This window comes from Typopeltis vanoorti, chromosome 8, assembly GCF_054136105.1.
Source record: "Typopeltis vanoorti isolate ZY-2024b chromosome 8, IOZ_Tvanoo_1.0, whole genome shotgun sequence".
NCBI lineage: Eukaryota > Metazoa > Arthropoda > Arachnida > Uropygi > Thelyphonidae > Typopeltis > Typopeltis vanoorti.
The window spans coordinates 43,730,546-43,749,532 of NC_143556.1; the positions used below are offsets into that span (position 1 = coordinate 43,730,546).

General features: G+C 36.9%; 1 protein-coding gene across 4 annotated transcripts in view; it reads left to right on the top strand.

Annotated features, from left to right (window-relative positions):
- Ass (argininosuccinate synthase) overlaps window positions 1-18,987 on the top strand; it is a 271,035-nt gene that overhangs the window by 163,426 nt on the left and 88,622 nt on the right. For all 4 annotated transcript variants that reach the window (XM_090396642.1, XM_090396641.1, XM_090396645.1 and 1 more), the window contains exons 5-6: window positions 3,634-3,708; window positions 12,802-12,872. In XM_090396642.1, the coding sequence (XP_090252768.1) occupies window positions 3,634-3,708; window positions 12,802-12,872 (146 nt within the window). The remainder of the gene's footprint in view (window positions 1-3,633; window positions 3,709-12,801; window positions 12,873-18,987) is intronic.

Below are 18,987 nucleotides of genomic sequence, written 5' to 3' on the forward strand. Positions count from 1 at the left end.
TGCCACTCCACTATGTATGGTTATTAATAGGAGATGAAAAAATTTCCAAAAGAATGTATTTTCTTTGGGAAAACTTTTATACCAGGATTTACTACCAATTTCTCAAAGACAAAATATAGACAAAAATTAGTCTTGTCACCTTATGTTCCCAAAATATGTGTTGTTTTGTGACCATTTATCCCTGAAAATCTGTCACTAAGGGGCACTTTGTTTCAGTGTCAGGCTGTTTAAATAGCAATAGTAGTTGATGAGCAAAGCATATGCTAGCAGGTTTTTGATAGGATGCCACATGATACATTTTTATTTGAGCTGCAGTTTATTGACTTAGATATCAGGCTTGTGGATTAGAAATTGATGAATATCAACAAGAAAAAAGTTACGTGTTGGGTTTCACATGACTCCAGTAGAGATCTTTACTTTTATGTTAGTGATACTGTCACTAGATTTTGTGGAGATATTCTATTCTTTTCAGATGATGTGAAGCTTTGGAAGGTTATTAGTAATATTGCTGATGTATGGCCCTTCAACTGGATTGGAATAAACTTGAAAGGTGGGCAAATGAAATGGAGATGTCAGTGTAATTCAACTAAGTGTAAGGTTTTGAAATTTGGGATCCAGAAATAGGGGACTGCATATTCTGTTGTTGCTGGAGCTGCATTAGAGGAAGTGGAGAAGACAAGGGATCTTTGGGTTGATGTAATCTACTTACTTATTACAATAAGGTGACTGCTTCCTTGGACAGAGGAGGATACACAGTAATATACTTAGATTTTACAAAGGCTTTTGATAGATTACCGCATGATAAGTTGATAGTCAAATTAGAGTGGATGGGGTTGGATATTAGATTGGTGCATTGGATTGAAGACTGGCTATCAGATAGGTATCAACAAGTTGTTTATGGGGGAGTGATATCTAGGAAAGGAAAGTTACTAGTGGTGTGCCTCAGAGGTCTGTTTTAGGGGCATTACTGTTTAACTTGTATATTAATGATATTAGTGAAGATTTGGATGGAGATATTCAGTTGTTTGCAGATGATGATGCAAAGTTGGGACGAACCATGAAGAGTAGAGAAGACGTTGCAGCCTGACAAGAAGACTTGAATAAATTGAGTGATGGGGCACGGGAATGGGGATGTGAGTTCAATGTTGCAAAATGTAAGGTTTTAAAGTTTGGAAAACAGAAATGGGATGCAGAATTTATGCTTGGTGAGGATATATTGTCGGAGGTGGAGGAAATAAGAGATCTGGGGGTGATAATGGATAGGGATCTAAAATTTAGGGGACACATAACCAAAATTGTGAAGACAATACAAAGACTTCTGGGAATGATGCAGAGGACACTGACTTGTAGAAGTAGGGAGATTCTTGTTCTATTGTATAAGGCTTTGATTAGGCCAGATTTGGTCACCTGGTTTCCAGAAGGACAAAGAGATGTTGAAAAGGGTCCAGAGGCTACTGACTAAGGTAGTTTCTAACCTCTGGAAATATCGAGTATGAGGAAAGATTGAGAAGATGCAACTTGCAGAGTCTGGTGGACAGGAGGAAGAGGGGAGATATAATAGAGACCTACAAGTTAGTAAGGGGTTGTTATAGGATCAATGCTGGAGAGGTTCTACAGAAAATAGTGGGAGATTAGGGGAGAACCAGAGGTCATCCCTGGAAACTGTATAAAGAGGGTGTGAGTAGGGGATTGAGAAGCAGGTTTTTTTCATGCAGAGTTGTGAATGATTGGAATGCCTTGCCTGAGAGCGTCGTGTCTGCAGAGAATTTGAGTGTGTTTAAAGCATGGTATGATGAGCTGTGTGTATGATAAAGGGACCTCCCAGATGAGTCTTTGACTCCATAGGGTCTTGGGTAGTAATAATAATAATAATAATAGAAATTTGAATTTGAGGTGACATCTTGTGTAGGTAGTGAAGGCTACTAGAGAATTACTGCAATACTTAAAATTGCAGTAATAATAATAATTATTAGAATTGAAGTAATAATACTTAGAAGGATGTTAACCAATAAAGATGGGAGGGCTATGATGGTTCCATTACATAAAGCTCTGATGAGACCTCATCTTGATTACTGTGCTCAGTTCTAGTCACTGGGAGTTGAAAGGGAAGAATGAAGTAACTTTGCTGAGAATAATAAAAATGATAAGATTGTGTGATTGAAAAGTTCCAGATTTGGTCTCTAAGATATAATTTTTGGATTCTCTAACACTTATCTCATTTAGGCACTATAGGTGCAGTTGTTTAGTGTATAAGATTCATATTAAAAAAAAAAAAGAAGACCATAACTCAAAATTCTATATCTCATTTAGATACTATAGATTTGAAGCTTTGAGTGGATAACATACTATTATTTCTATTACGGGCAACTCCAAGGAGTCCTTAGACTCATCGAGGGAGGCCCTAAACCCCTAAACATCATATCAAGAACAATTATTCAGCATTTGCACAATATCTATCATACTTTGCTTTGAATTCGTTTACAGTCATGGCATCCACAACAAACTCTGGCAGCTTATTCCCCTCATTCATCACTCTCCGAGTAAAAAACCTAGTTCTAACACCCTTGCTAACTATACTCTTGCTGATGGATGGCCCTTAGTTCTCCCATCACCAGACCTGTTCTGAAAAATTTCCTTTGAATTAAACTTGTAAAAAGCCTTCAGTAATTTGAATGTCTCAATCATATCACCCCTTTTCCACCTATCAACCAATTTCTGTTACCCACAGATCTTCAACCTATTCTAGTAAGGTTCCATAGACCAGCTATCATCTTGGTCACTCGCCTCTGGATCCTCTCTACCTCCTCCCCATCAAGAAGAAACCCAGGTCCCCAGATCTGGGCACAGTAGTCAAGATGGGGGTCTTATCAAGGCTCGATAAAGAGGAACAATAACTTGCTTATCTCTTCTTATCAAAGTATTCTTCAGTAACCAAGTGATCTGATGAGCTGATTTAGCTACTTTTGCTATGTGCCTCCTAAACTTCAACTCCCTATCCACCAAATCTCTGGCTTCATCAACTTCCTGGAGTACAGTTCTACCAATGTGATATATTTTTTCACCCCAAAATGCATAACCTTACCAATCTATCCAAATCATCCTGCAAAATTTTGACATCATGTGCATTCACTATTGCTCTACCCAACTTTGCATCATCAGCAAATAAATGAACAGTTCCTCTCAGATCCTTTCCTATATCATTAATGAACAAATTAAATAGCAGTGGTCCAAGAACAGAACCCTGCGGCACACCACTAGTAACAGGCCTTATTTTGGACTCCACTCCTGAATACATATATAAAAAATAAACCACAAGTCAAAACTGGTTCTATCTTCAGTTCTGAAGATAATGAATTGTTGCCATTCAAGAACGCATATGAAAAGTCACCTTTTCATTATAATCTGAGATCATTTCCATCCTTTTTATTATTTGAAGACATAGAAACATGAATATTCTTATATTTATATATCTTTCCTGAATATATATAAATGTTTTTATATTTCTATAAATTTGAAAACTAAATAACATTAAAATGTTTCAGTTTTTGAAAACATTTTGCAATATTTTGATGATGTGATGATATTGGTCTTTATTGCATGGGATAAAATTTTATTTCATTCAATGAATTTTAGATTCTGGCACCATGGCGAATGGCAGAGTTTTACAAACGCTTTCCAGGACGTCAAGATCTTATTAAATATGCCAAGGTATATATACTTGCACGTTACCTACTCTGTTTGTGTTATATTATATAGATATTTTATTATAATAGTTCTTGATGTGCAACATCAAGAACTACTATTTCCATTCCTTATTTTTCTTCCTCCAGTTCAATTGAATGTTTATGGTGTAAGCTGGACTCAAATGCTGAATGTTTGGAATAATATAATGACATTAGTACTAAAATGCATTTTTTTTATGAAAACTTTATGCTGCTGACAGAGGAGAAGAAAGGAAAAAAAAAGTTTCAGCAAAGGATTTAATTTCACTTTAAGTTCATGTAAAATATCCGAAGAACATTTATTATCCAAAATAGAAAGTGCTGCTGCATTTCTTCCTTACCTTCACAAGAGGCTAACTTATTACTCCTTGAATTGCAAGGCAAAACCACTGAAAGACAATGTTATCCATGGAGAATAAAGAGCCCTAAAAATGTTTAAAAGACAACATAGTTATCCTTCCATTGGATAAAGGGAATGCCATAATTATCCTTGATTCATAGACCATTGTTATTATTATTATACAAAGACATCTCCATGCAGTTTGAAGCCAAATTTTACTGTTATTCACAATGCCAATCATATCTCTCATTGAACTCATTCACTGTCAAGAGAACTCACAACCACTTCTGGCAATTGATTCCAGTTATTCACCACTTGTGCATCAGAAAATCTAATCCTCACACCTTTATTAACCACATTCTTACACAAATTCCATACCCCTAGTTCTCTCTCTCTCTCTCTCTCTCTCTACTTGTCAGGTATTGAGAAATTTCTTTTGTATCAGTCTCATAGAACTCCTTTAATAACTTACAAGTCTCTATCATGTTCCCTCTTTTCTATTAACTAAACTTTGTAACACCCACACAACTTCAATCTCTTTTCATAGGAAGCATTCCACAGACTTGTCACCATCTTGGTCACTAGTATCTGGATCCTCATCACCACATCTTCATCCGAAAGAAACTTGGGCAACCAAATTTGTGCACAGTAGCCAAGCAATGTCATAATCTCCTGTGTCTTGTTAATGTAGAAAACTTGAATGTTTTCAACATCCTGCTTAAGAGTCATAGCTGGATAACTGGGAGGAGATCTCCACATTGTCCTTTAAGGAATGTGGAGAACTGACTAGAACTTCAGACCTAATATCAAATTCTCACCTTCCAGTGGTATGCCCATTACTAGTATCTACCTGGATACTGAATGAATGAGGATGGACTGGCAGTTGGGGATTTAGCTGAATTCATGCCAGCTAAGGGGGGGGGGGTGTTGTTGCCTGGTTAAACAAGGTCCATTATTTTCATCAAGGAACCAGGACAAACAGCAAAAGGTCAGCTACTAAAACAAATCCCAATTCGATATCAGCAGAGTTCAAGATTGGCAAAATCAACATAATAATAATAAGCATCACTGGAAAAGAATGGAACAAGCAGAAGAATTTGATAAGTACCAGATTGACATGATAAGCATTACCAAAACAAAGAAACCAAAAACAGGTAAGATTTATCTGAGTAACAAACACAAGATGTTATATTCAGGCAGTATGATGATGGAAAAGGAGTAGCAATAGTAGTAGTCAACACTAAATATGAGGATAATCTTCATGAATCATAGGCAATATTAAGTAGTGAATATCCGAATGGAGAACTGGATAATGAGACATTTTTGTGCCTTTAGTCCAACAGAAGGCTCTACTAAGGAAGAAGTTGAGAAATTTTCTGAGGCATTAGAGAAGCAGCTGACACAGTAGAAAAGGAAAAGCTGGATTATGGAAGCATAACAAGATGGTTGACACCCACTTATACTAAAACACTATAATGCCATAATCTTCTGTCAAAATGTTTCTGAATTACTGCATCAATCTTAGAATGTGGAACTTCCCATATAAGGCATATGCAAGGCACGAGGTCATGGAAATTCCTTTTTTAAAGAAATGTGTATACCTCTCTGGTTAAAAATCAGTACACCAAATTAATGATTTATTCATTCCAATTTTGCAAACTTTTTCACTGTAGTGAGTTTTTTTTTTTTTTAACCACTTGATAGCCTATTAGTAAAAATAATAGAAAAAAAAAAATTTTAATTGAGCTTACTAGATTGCCTTCTGCAAAGAAAATCAAATTGAAGAACCCCTAATCCTAAGAAAATTCTGTACATGTTACAAATATGTTTTTTTTTTTTTATGTTAGGCACGTATACGAGAGGTTGGCTGGTCAACCTATAGTACGTTAGTACCATATATGGGTAGTGGGTTAGGAAAGGAGAAACTTGTTTACATTCGATTTGAAAGCCTGTATGTTGTATTCCTTGGGAAATATGTCAAGGGGAAGACTATTCCACAGTACAGCAGTAGCAGAGATGGAGGAGGAGGAAAAGAAACTTGTTCTGTGGGTTTCAAGGTGTACTGTGAAAGGATGTTGGGTAGCAGCTGTATGTGTTTCAATGGGCTTAGTATAGAGTGAGGGAATTATTGATGCTGTTTCAAATGAACATTTCCCATGGAAATATTTATAGAATATACAAGTTGCAGAGACCAAGCGTCTATGTGAAAGTGAGGGGAGTGAGTTGGTGAGAGATGGGCCATTTATGTCTAATTGCTTTCCTCTGTATTGAGTGAGAGCAGTATTTGATAGCTGGGCAGATTTGTGACTTGTATAATGTTAACAGCTGTTTAGAGGTGAAGTACCGACTTGAGCAAAAGAGAAAAACTTAGTTTTTTGGAAGCTAAGGATACAATGGTTGTGATGTGTTTATGCCAGGAGAGTCTTGATATCAGGGTAATTCCGAGAAGAGAAATCTCATCTTGTCTAGGAATTTGAGTGTTATCAAAAACAATGTTGGGGGAAAATGGTTCTTTTTCTGTGAGAGATAAGACAGAACTGGGTTTTACTAGTGTTGAAGTTGACGAGGTTATCTGAGTCCCATTGGAGGATGGCTTGGAGATCACAATACCATAAAATAATAATGTACTATTATTATTTTATGGTATGTTCTAGTATGTTAATCCATTACATGCGGATATAAAATTCTTTGTAAAAGAAGTATAATAGATTTAGTTTAATCCTTTATCCAAGTGTGAGCAAACAAAGTTTGCGCCTGAAAGTATCTTCAGGACTGGGGTAAGGTGGTACAACACCAGGGCACTCCTTGCAAAGGTGGAGCAAGCTACCAACACTCCTATCTCAGTATCTCCCATAATGCAAAACACATCTCCTTGCGGATATGTCTAATGTTATGCATTAAGGGAAGGGCCACAACCCAGACTAGTTTCGACCTTTATTGAGGTCTCTTCAGTGGGAGCCAGGCCCAAGTGGAGATACCAGGCAGAAGCATTAGCAGGTCATCTCTACCTATAGGAGTTGCCAAATGGTGTGCCACCCTTTTTTAATAAATTACTCTGGATTTAGAGAAAGATGTTGAAAGTTTATTTTTCACTTGGTTAGAGTATAATAAATTTAGTTTAATCCAGAGTAATTTATTAAAAAAGGGTGGCACACCATTTGGCAACTCCTATAGGTAGAGATGACCTGCTAATGCTTCTGCCTGGTATCTCCACTCGGGCCTGGCTCCCACCTCAATAAAGGTCGAAACTGGGTTGTGGCCCCTTCCCTTAATGCATAACATTAGACATATCCACAGGAGATGTGTTTTGCATAATGGGAGATACTGAGATAGGAGTGTTGGTAGCTTGTTCCACCTTTGCAAGGAGTGCCCTGGTGTTGTACCACCTTACCACAGTCCTGAAGATACTTTCAGGCACAAACTTTGTTTGCTCACACTTGGATAAAGGATTAAACTAAATTTATTATACTCTAACCAAGTGAAAAATAAACTTTCAATATTTTGTAAAAGAAGGTTCATAAAAGTTTATGGACACCCTTCTCCTTCGTTTTTGAGAATTAAGAAATGGGTTGCCAAGTTCAAATGTGGCCATATCAACCTTGAAGATGATTCACGTGAAGGACGTCCAAAAAGTGTAACAACACCAGAAATCATCAATCAAATGCACAATATGGTACTGGATGACCGGTGAGTCAAGGTGCATGAAATTGCTGAGACTATAGACATTTCAAAAGAATGTGTAGGATATATTTTGCAAGAAGAATTGCAAATGAAAATGCTTTGTGCAAGATGGGCACTGCGCTTGCTCTCAGCAGATCAAAAACTCATGAAAATCTCTGAACAGTGCTTGGAGCATTTTAACAAGAATAAAACTGATTTTGTGCATTGATTTATTACTATGGATAAGACTTGGATTCGCCATTACACACCAAAATCCAAACAGCAGTCAAAACAGTGGATAGAAGCCAGTTGTTCAGCACCAAAGAAGACAAAGTCAGCTCCATCAGCAGGATAGGTCATGGTATTGGTGTTTTGGGATGCTAAAGGCATTTTGTTTATTAATTATCTTGAAAAGGGTAAAACAATAACTGAGGAATATTATTCTGATCTTTTAACCAAACTAGACGAAAAAATTCGTGAGAAAAGACCCGGTTTGCAGAAGGAAAAAATGATCTTTCATCAGGACAATGCACCTACTCACAGAGGTGTTTTGACAATGGGAAAATTAAGGGATCTGCACTATGAATTGTTGGAATATACACCCTATCCCCAAGATTTGGCCCCCTCTGACTTCTATCTCTTCCAAAAACTAAATCTCTTCTTTGCTGGTCAGCGTGTTTCTTCAAATCAAGAGGTGATTACAGCTGTAGAGGGATATTTTGCAGATCGTACTGAGAACCACTACAGGGACCGGATAATGGCACTGGTGCATTGCTGAAATAAATGTGTTAGTCTTATGGAGATTATGTTGAAAAATAAAAATAATTTTGAAATTATATATTTGGTTTTTCCTTCCTTAAATATAAAGAGCCAATAGGCTTCATTTCGGCAATATAAACATTATTTAAATTAAGGGGATATTAAATCCCACATTGTTTTAAAACCGAATAAGAAACTCAAAGATTGGAATCAGAGAGTTTCATGCCGAATATAGTAAACTATAAAAGTTTCGGCGATTACTAGCGTGAGCTAATGCAAGTAGTCCTAGTACGTAGTAAAATCTCGGGCAACTCGCAGCAAAGGTGGTAAAGTTCTGATCGCTATTCTTGGTATTTCCATAATGTAAAAACATTATGGAAAATACCAAGGAAATGTATGCTGTTATTACATTATGGTGGGAGGTCATTACTCAGACCGGTTTCAGCCATTTTTGAGGCTTCATCAGCTAGATACCAAATAGATACCAAAGGGTATAGCGAAAAGAACTTATATACTCTGCTATACGAGTTGTCAAAAAGGTGCAACCATTAAGTTACTTAAATATAAAGAGCCAATAGGCTTCATTTCGGCGATATAAACATTATTTAAATTAAGAGGATATTAAATCCCACATTGTTTTAAAATCGAATAAGAAACTCAAAGATTGGAATCAGAGAGTTTCGTGCCAAATATAGTAAACTATAAAAGTTTCGGCGATTACTAGCGTGAGCTAATGCAAGTAGTCCTAGTATGTAGTACAATCTCGGGCAACTCGCAGCAAAGGTGGTAAAGTTCTGATCGCTATTCTTGGTATTTTCCATAATGTAAAAACACATTTCCTAGGAAATGTATGCTTTTATTACAGCATACATAATGTAATAACAGTATAATGTAATCCATAATGTAATCCATAATCCAGCATACATAATGTAATAACAGTATAATGTAATCCATAATGTAATAACAGCATAAATTTCCTAGGAAATGTGTTTTTACATTATGGAAAATACCAAGATCAGAACTTTACCACCTTTGCTGCGAGTTGCCCGAGATTGTACTACGTACTAGGACTACTTGCATTAGCTCATGCTAGTAATCACCGAAACTTTTATAGTTTACTATATTCGGCATGAAACTCTCTGATTCCAATCTTTGAGTTTCTTATTCGGTTTTTCATTGTTAGGTCTAGAACGTTTCAGCCCTCATGTACTGTTTTTTTGTTTTGTTTTTTTCATCACTGGATGTTTGTTTTACTGACTGACAGAAGAGATAGACAGATGATATTGGAAGTGGTGAAGGTTCTGGCAAAGTTAGTTAAGGATAGAATTCAGGAATGGGTGTATAAGAATATAGCACTCTGAGGGACAGCATAATTTTGTAGAGGGTTGATCTTTCCTTAGTAATTTACTTTCTACAAGAAAATGGAACATCACAAATTTTATAAATTTTATTTTTATTATTAACACCAGACCTCCATGAAGTCAAAAGACTCATCACAGGAGGTACACAGTGTTACATACAAAGCTCATCAAACCATGCCTTAAACTCATTCAATGTATCCGAATCCACAACAACGTCAGGCAATGTATTCTAGTCACCAGTCACTCTCCATGCAAAGAACCGAACCTGCTCCTGCCCCTGCTCACACCCTCTTTATACAGCTTCCAGGGATGTCCCATTGTTCTACCTTCTCCCCTTTTCCCATTCTATGAAAACTTTCTTCCATATTAACCTGTAACAACCCTTTACCAACTTAAATGTCTCAATCATATCACCAAGTGAAAGCTGCTGTTAGTGCCAACTGTATTGCCAATTGGATAGTGAATCTGTCCAGAGATAAATCAGAAAAAGCATACCCTAAAATAATTATGAAGGAATTGACCAGACTTAAAGAAGGTTTTTCTGAAGCGACCAATCTATCAAATCCATTCACTAAAGAAGAACTTCTTGCTGCACTCCAGGGAGTGAAAACTGGTAAAGCACTTGGATTTGATAATATTCACCCTGAATTTTTAAAAAACTCTGGACCAAATACAAGGGTATGGCTGACAAAATTCTTTTCTAATATTCTACAGAATGGCAGATTACTAGCAGAATTAAAAAAAATAATAGCCATCCTGAAACCTGGAAAGCCTACTGATAAACCTGAAAGCTATACACCTATAGCACTGCTCAGTGTTTGTCTTAAGCTATTAGAAAGACTTATTTACAGTAGAATTAGTACTATTATTATTGTGCCCAGAATGGTTTTAGGCCTGAACGCAACTGTGAAGATCAAGTTTTGGCCCTAACAACTCATATAGAATCTGGTTTCAAAAAATGTCTTAAAACTGGTGCAGTCTTTATAGACTTGACAGCTATATGACACTGTATTGAGGAATGGCATGATCTACAAGCTCCTTAAAATACTGAAATGTAGAAAAAATGGCCCATCTGATCAATGCTATTCTGTCTAATAGAACAATGATATGAGCAAGCCAAGAACACTTAAGAATGGACTCCCACAAGGTCAGTTCAGGCACCCTCTTCTATTCAATTTGTATATTTCTGACCTTCCAAGGACAATGTCTAGAAAATTCACATATGCTGATGATCTATGCATCACATTCCAACACCAGAACTTGTATTATGGAGCACATACTAACTAGTGACCTAGAGGAGCTAAACCAAGGTATCTTATTCCAAGCACTACCAAGACTGAAACATGCTGTTTCCATTTGAACAGTAGCATGGCACATGACATCTTAAGAGTGCCACTAAATGGGAACATACTACCGCACAATTATAATCCAAAGTATCTCGACAGAACCCTCTCTTTTAATAGACATCTCTCCAATATTGCTGCCAAACTCAGGACTAGAAATAACATACTGCATAAACTTGCCGGAACAACCGGGGGGTGGGGGAGCTGGTGCTCCCACATTAAGGACATCTGTTTTGGGTTGAGTAAACAAGGCCCACAATGCCTATTATAAATGGCACAATGATTGTCACTGAGGACTATGATGCAACAATAGCATGGCAGATGGAATGAACTGCCCAAGCCCCCAGTAATCTGGCAGACTGTCTTTAACCAAAACCCAGTAGAGTTTGCACCAACCACGGTAGGTGTGGAGCTTCCTTGTTTACTTGGGGAATAAGACCAAACTCGTCTTGTGACAATGGCGAAGATAACCAAACTATACAACATATCACGTTTGACCGTCATAATAGAGCCTACATGGGACTTGTAACTGACTTTATAAGAGTTTCTACAGGTGCTGTTGATTGGTTGTCACACTTAGACATTCAGTTTTAATTTTATGCTTATTTGTATATTTTTATATGTATATATGACTACAGTGTCACTTCACACTATTGTATTCTTTTATGCATTTTGTCTTGTACATCCTTTTTGTGTGTGTGTGTGTGTGTGTGTGCGTGTGTGCGTATGGTGGTGGTGGTATATACATGTGTTCTTCTTAGTCAAACACTAAATAAATAAATACTTAGTCAAACTTAACATGAAATTGGAGCAAATAAACAGTCATCAAATGTACATCAGATAGATAGTCATCAAATAGTCATCATTATTTTAATAGATTCCATAGAATGCTGTTGACTAGCAGTTGGGATGCTGCCATTTAATTTATACTTTAATAATATCAGGAATATTTTGTATTCCTACTTAACAAGTAGGAATATAATCCCTACTTGTTAAGTCTTTTTTTCAACATCCAGATACTCCTTTCTATTATTTTCCCTTACTTCTTTTCAGTATGTCCTCTGCTTCATTTTCCTGATCACCATCACTCCATAATTCCTAGCCTCATCAATTTCTTGCAGTCTAGCCCATCAGTGTAATACCCAGCTTGTAATCTTTTCATTCTAAAGTGCACAACCCAATACTTCTAACTGAACTAGAAATCATTATCCTTTGCTATAATGTTATTCTATTTGACTCATCTTCAAAAGTTCTCTATCAATAGTTGTATAGGAGTGTGATTAGCAGGGATATGAGAACTAGATTTTTTGCTGGAGAGTGATGAATTAGTAGAATGGGTCGGCATAAACACTTTCAAGTGCTTTGCAGTGATGATAAAGAATAATTTAAGAAGTGATTTTAGAGGTATTTTGTGAATAATGGTTGCTCTGGGCATCTCATGATGTCTCTTGACTCCGAAATGTATTTTTTAATTTCACTATGGTTCAAGATAATGTTCTCGTAGACTGAATAAATTTCAGGTGTGTGTGTGTGTGTTCATGCCTGCATGTGTGCACTGGTAGCTCAATTTTTATTTTTGTTATTTTTTTTAATTTTTAATTTTTTTTTTTGATTAGGACCATAAAATACCCATTCCAGTAACTCCAAAAGCTCCATGGAGCATGGATGCTAACCTCATGCATATTAGGTAAGTGATTTGAAAAATATTCAGTTTCATGGTTTTTGTAATTTCTTTGCAGTTCATATTGCTAATACGTTCAGAACAGCAATATACAATATCACTTCTCTGTCTGACCTTCATTTGTCTTTCTTATTACTTGGATGAGGGAGTACTGAAAAAGAAATTATTATTATTATTATTATTATTATTATTATTTTGTTAATCCTATCCACAATAGCTTGTAAACCTATCATAGGAACCCAGCACTAGAGATCAAACTTGGTACTTTTTTTGAAGCATTTCAGTCCTCCAATTAATCAAATAAGAGATAAAAATAATATACAAGTGTGCCCTGAGATGTGATGATTTCATCTATTAAACCATTATAACATCTTGCCATGTAATTTGACTAGTTACACTTTGCCTGTATGACCAACAGAAGTGACTGAATATGATAAAACAAAACTGGAAATTAGTTTATGGATGATTATTTGTTATAGGCATAGGGTTAGGTTAGACTTGATAAATAATAACTGCCTTTTTTGACTTTATATGAATGTTATTTTTATATACCATGACTAAAAAAAAACAGTGCTGTTCAGAGTAGCAGTAAATAGAGAGCTTGTAACAACATAATTAGGAAGTGAAATTAAAAGAGAATGGTGACACACACAGAGAGAGAGAGAGAGAATTAACAAAATAACTTTATTGTTAAACATGTCTCACTTATCATTTTGACTTATACAAGGCAATTCAGAGCTGTTCAGCAATATCTTTTTCCCTCACAACAATTAATAATTCATGTCCAGTAAGCTAAGTTAATGAGGACATTAGTGACAAAATACATTGCAATATTTATGAGAGCTATGTTAGCTTAAAAATCATCTCATGATTAACAAATAATATATTAACATTCTGATAAAGCTATCATTTGATTATCAAATTTTCGACTCGTGCAAAGGGGTCATTTGGTAACACTCAACAGGATAAAAGGCAAAAGGCTGCACTAAGTGAATTGTGTTTAAAGGAAGCTCTTTTCATGAAGGAATAAAGTTGCAAACTTGGATTTCTTGTAATGCTTAAAGACATTAGTAGATGATTTCATGCAGGGAAGAATTATTGGAAAGCTTGAAAAAGATCACAGAATTACTGATATTGGATAATGATAATGATGCAGAGGACTTTGACGTGCAGAAATAAAGAGGTTATGGTTCCATTGTATAAGGCTTCGATGAGGTCTCATAGTTTATTGTGTGCAGATTTAGTCATTTGGTTTTCACAGTTTCTAGGATATTTTAGGATTTGCAAAGCCTTGTGAATAGGAGGAAGAGAGGGAATATGATTGAGACATAAGTTGGTCAGAGGGTGTTGTTATTATTATTATTATTATTATTATTACTACCCAAGACCTCATGGAGTCAAAGACTCATCTGGGAGATCACACACACAGCTCATCATACCGTGCTTTGAACACATTCAAACTCCCTGCAGACACCACACTCGCAGGCAAGGCATTCCAATCATTTACAACTCTGCTCAAAAAAAGCCTGCCTCTAACTCCCCCTACTCATACCTTCTTTATACAGCTTCCAGGGATGACCTCTGGTTCTCCCCCAATCTCCCACTATTTTCTGTAGAACTTCTCCAGCATTGATCCTATAACAACCCCTTACCAACTTATAGGTGTCTATCATATCTCCCCCTCTTTCTCCTGTTAAGACTCTGCAAATTGCATCTCCTCAATCTTTCCTCATACTCGACATTCCAGAGGTCAGAAATCACCTTAGTTAGTCGCCTTTGGACCCTTTCCAACATCTCTTCATCTTTCTGAAAACCAGGTGACCAAATCTGGGTACAATAGTCATGTGTGGCCTAATCAAAGCAATATACAACGGAACAAGAATCACCCTACTTCTACATGTCAGTGTCCTCCGCATCATTCCCAGAAGCCTTTGTGTTGTCTTCACAATTTTGGCTATGTGTCCCCTAAATTTTAGATCCTTATCCACTATCACCCCCAGATCTCTTATTTCCTCTACCTCCAACAATATATTCTCACCAAGCATAAATTCTGCATCCCATCTTTGTTTTCCAAATTTTAAAACGTTACATTTTGCAACATTGAACTCGCATCCCCATTTGCTTGCCCAATCACCCAATTTATTCAAGTCTTCTTGTCAGGCTGCAACGTCTTCTCTACTCTTCATGGTTCGTCCCAACTTTGCATCATCTGCAAACAACTGAATATCTCCATACAAATCTTCACCTATATCATTAACATGGAAATTAACATGGAAAGTCACTCTGCTAGTGACTTTCCATGTTAATCTGATAAGATTAACATCTAAGAAAAATTTTTTCTAGAATGGGAAAGAGATTGGGGGATAGAACAAGAGGCCATCCCTGTAAACTGCATAAGCAGGGTGTGAGCAAAGGATGGAGTAGAAGGTTTTTTTCATGGAGAGGTTAGTGAGTGGAATGCATTGCCTGAGTGTGTCGTGAATGCAGACACAGAATGAGTTTAAGGTGTGGTCTGATAGCTTTGATGACAGTGCATACCTTCCTTGATGAGTTGCTGATTCCATGGAGGTGGGAAGTTAATGATAATAATAATAATTCCACATAAATTCCATTTTCCTTATACTTTTGAATATCTATTCATTCCATAAGTCAATTCGTATAATGATTTGTAAGAAATTGTATATTCATTCTCATCTCCATCATATTACTCCTTTTTTTTCCTATTAACTAATTTCTGTATCCCACAAACTTCAACCAATTCTCATAAGTAATATCCAATAAGCCTGCTACCATCTTGATCACTTCCCTCTGTATCCTTTCCAACTCTTCCTTATCCTTAAAAAATCTAGGCATCCAGATCTGTGCACAGTAGTCCAAATGGTACTACTGTGCAGAGTAGTCCCATCAAACATCATAGTATCAAGACTTTATAAAGAGGTGTAATAACCACTTTATCTCTACTTCTTCAAGTGTTCTTCAGTAACCAGTTAATCCTAACAGCTGTTTTTGCAATATATCCTCTGAACTTCTCCTAACCATCAATATCCTCTCAAATCCCTGCCTTCAATTTCCTGAAAAACAGTTCCAATAGTGTATTACCACATGGTGTGTAAAGGTTTAAGTGCTGTGTGAGCATCATGTTGGAAGCTTAATGGATTGTATACAGCACTCAGAAAGGATTAAAACAGAATTTAATACTTCCTATATTTTGTCTCAGTCATTGAGACATCATCAGGGATTACAAAAAAACTAATGTAACATAAACACAAATACCACACAATACTAAGCCCAACCACATGGGTGACTCTAAAGTCCTATCTAGGTGGAGCGCCCTCTAAGGGCAGTTGTAGATAGCCTGGAATATAAGGTGTGATCTCTGATGATAAGTGTTTCCCAAATCTTAGGAAGCTTAATGCAACCATATTTATTAAGATTTGGTTGATTTCTGAGAGCTGCTGCTGATTCTAAAAATAGTCTCTCTTTTTCTGCTGTGGTGGAGCATGGTGTTTTTTTTTCTCAATGAGATCCTGTGGGTTGTATGTGGTCCATTCTCTCTGGCATCTCAGAAGCTTCTGCACAGAAAGAATTTCAAAAAATAAAAAAGAAACATATCAAAAAGTATAACAATCTGTGTAAATCCACACCGCAACTGCAAATTCAACTGCTCCAGACATTAGTTAATCTATCTTCCAAAAGGTTCAATGACAATGCCATCAGTGCCCTAAGCCTCGTCCAAAATTTCGCAGTCGCACCGAAAGAAGTGCTAGTACTAGATGTAATGTATAATATCGAACACGGAATCTATCGCTTAGCACCGGAGATAGCAAATAACATCAGACTTGACGTTGCCAACATCCTTGCTCAGTCTTCGCCTCCAAAAAGTAATTTATCGTCCGGCCAACGCACTGCTCTCAGGAAATTATGGAAAGAAAAAAGTGTCGTCATCACCAGAGCAGATAAGGGTAATGCCACAGTTGAAAAATGGAAATTATCCTCTGAGATCGCCCTACCTACATCCCACTAGAACACGATCTCATAAAAACACAAGTTAAAAAATTAAAAAACTTACTTAAAAAAGTATCTTCCTGGCCTCTGGTCATTATGAAAAAACTCAAACCTTTCTGTTCCCGTTGAATATACGGTTTACCAAATATCCACAAACCCAATTCCCCACTAAGACCTATAATAGATGCCACTAACGCACCTTGCTACAAACTGTCAAAACAGCTAGCCAACTCTCTGACCCCCCCCCCACTCACTGCTTTCCACATCCTATATAAAAAATGTTTTTCCTTCTGACATCTTAGATCTCTTTGGAAGAACAAAATCTACAAGCAGATAGAGGGAACAGCCATGGGTCCCCCCCTCACTCCTCTTTCCAATTTTTACATGGAAAAAATTTTTTGAAAAACAAGCCATAGACTCAGCCCCTCTCAAACCTTCTATCTGTCTAAGATATGTAGATGATGTGTTCTCTATTTTGCCTCATGGCCCAAACACATTAGACTCCTTCCTCAGTCACCTCAACAGCCTACATCCAAGAATCCAGTTTACGATGGAAAAGGAAAAGAACAATTGTTTACTCTTTCTAGACACCTTAGTGTAACTAAGGTGTCTAGAAAGAGTAAACGCCTTCCTAACGGTACACTTTCCTTCACGGTATATAGAAAACATACGCACCCAGGCAGATACATTCACAAACTCTCCGGCCACCACCCCGCTCAACAGTATGGCATTATTAAAACTCTAACCAAGAGAGCCCACAATCTTTGTTCCAGTGGAACCGCCCTTACAAATGAGCTCGACCATATACACAACACTTTCCTCTCCGATGGCTACAGCGATTACAGTATTAAAAAAATAATCAGTTCCTCTCCATTCCCTGGTCTTCTCTTCAGAAAGAGTTAGAAATGCCATCACCATACCCTACATCCGTGGCACATTGGAAAAAATAGCCAAGATTTTAAAAAAGTACAACCTACACACAGCATTTAAGCCCCACTTCAAACTTGCTATCCTTGTCCTTTCTACAAAAGATCAGCTCCCTCCTCTGTCAGTGCCTGGAGTTTATAAAGTAGCCTCTTCCTGTAAGCTGGTGTACTTTGAACAGGAGGAACACAAGTCATACATCTGCAACCACGACTATGGTCAGTTAGGCCTGGCTGACCATGTCTTGGATACAACCCACAGGATCTCATGGAAAAAAACCACCATGCTCCACCACAGCAAATTCAACAAAAGAGAGACTATTTTTAGAATCAGCAGCAGCTCTCAGAAATCAACCAAATTGTAATAAATAATCAATCAAATCATTGCATTAAGCTTCCTAAAATTTGGGAAACACTTATCATCAGAGATCCCACTTACATTCCAGTCCACCTACAACCGCCCTTAGGGCGCTCCACCAGATAGGACTTTAGAGTCACCCATGTGGTTGGGCTTAGTTTTGTGTGGTATTTGTGTATATGTTACATTCGTTTTTTGGTAATCCCTGAAGATATCTCAGTGACTGAGACGAAATACAGGAAGTATTAAATTCTGTTTTAATCCTTTCTGAGTGCTGTATACAATCCAATAAACCTCCAACATGAAGTGTATTACACAACATTGCATAAAGGAGGCTCCAAGTTTGAGGTCTTGGAGCCTTCTTTATGCAATGGAACTATTTCTCCCACTTTCTTCTTCCAGTCCTTGGGGGGCTATCCCAGAGCTGAGACTTAAAATAAATAATCTTATCTGCTGTATTCACATCAACTTTCTGTTGATGGCAGTAATATGAAATGAAGGCAGTGATATCCTGTTTTCAGTTCATCTATGTCTATTTTCACATCAGCCCCTATTATTCTTGTTGCTGTAATATTTCTGCCTAAATAATATATACTCTTGAAAAGTGATAACTTAGTAATTCAACTCTTTCATCTGCATAAATTACCTCCCTATCATTAGCATTTATCAGAATTATTTTGCCATAATCATTCTTCCTTTTTCTTGCCACATACCAAAAGACTCTTTGAATTATCTTTGCCTTCAGATTCTTATGCCATGGCACTCCTTCAAGCAGTTTCATGAGTATCTCATACTTACCAGGTCTGTAATTCCACATAGACCTCTTTTTAACTGA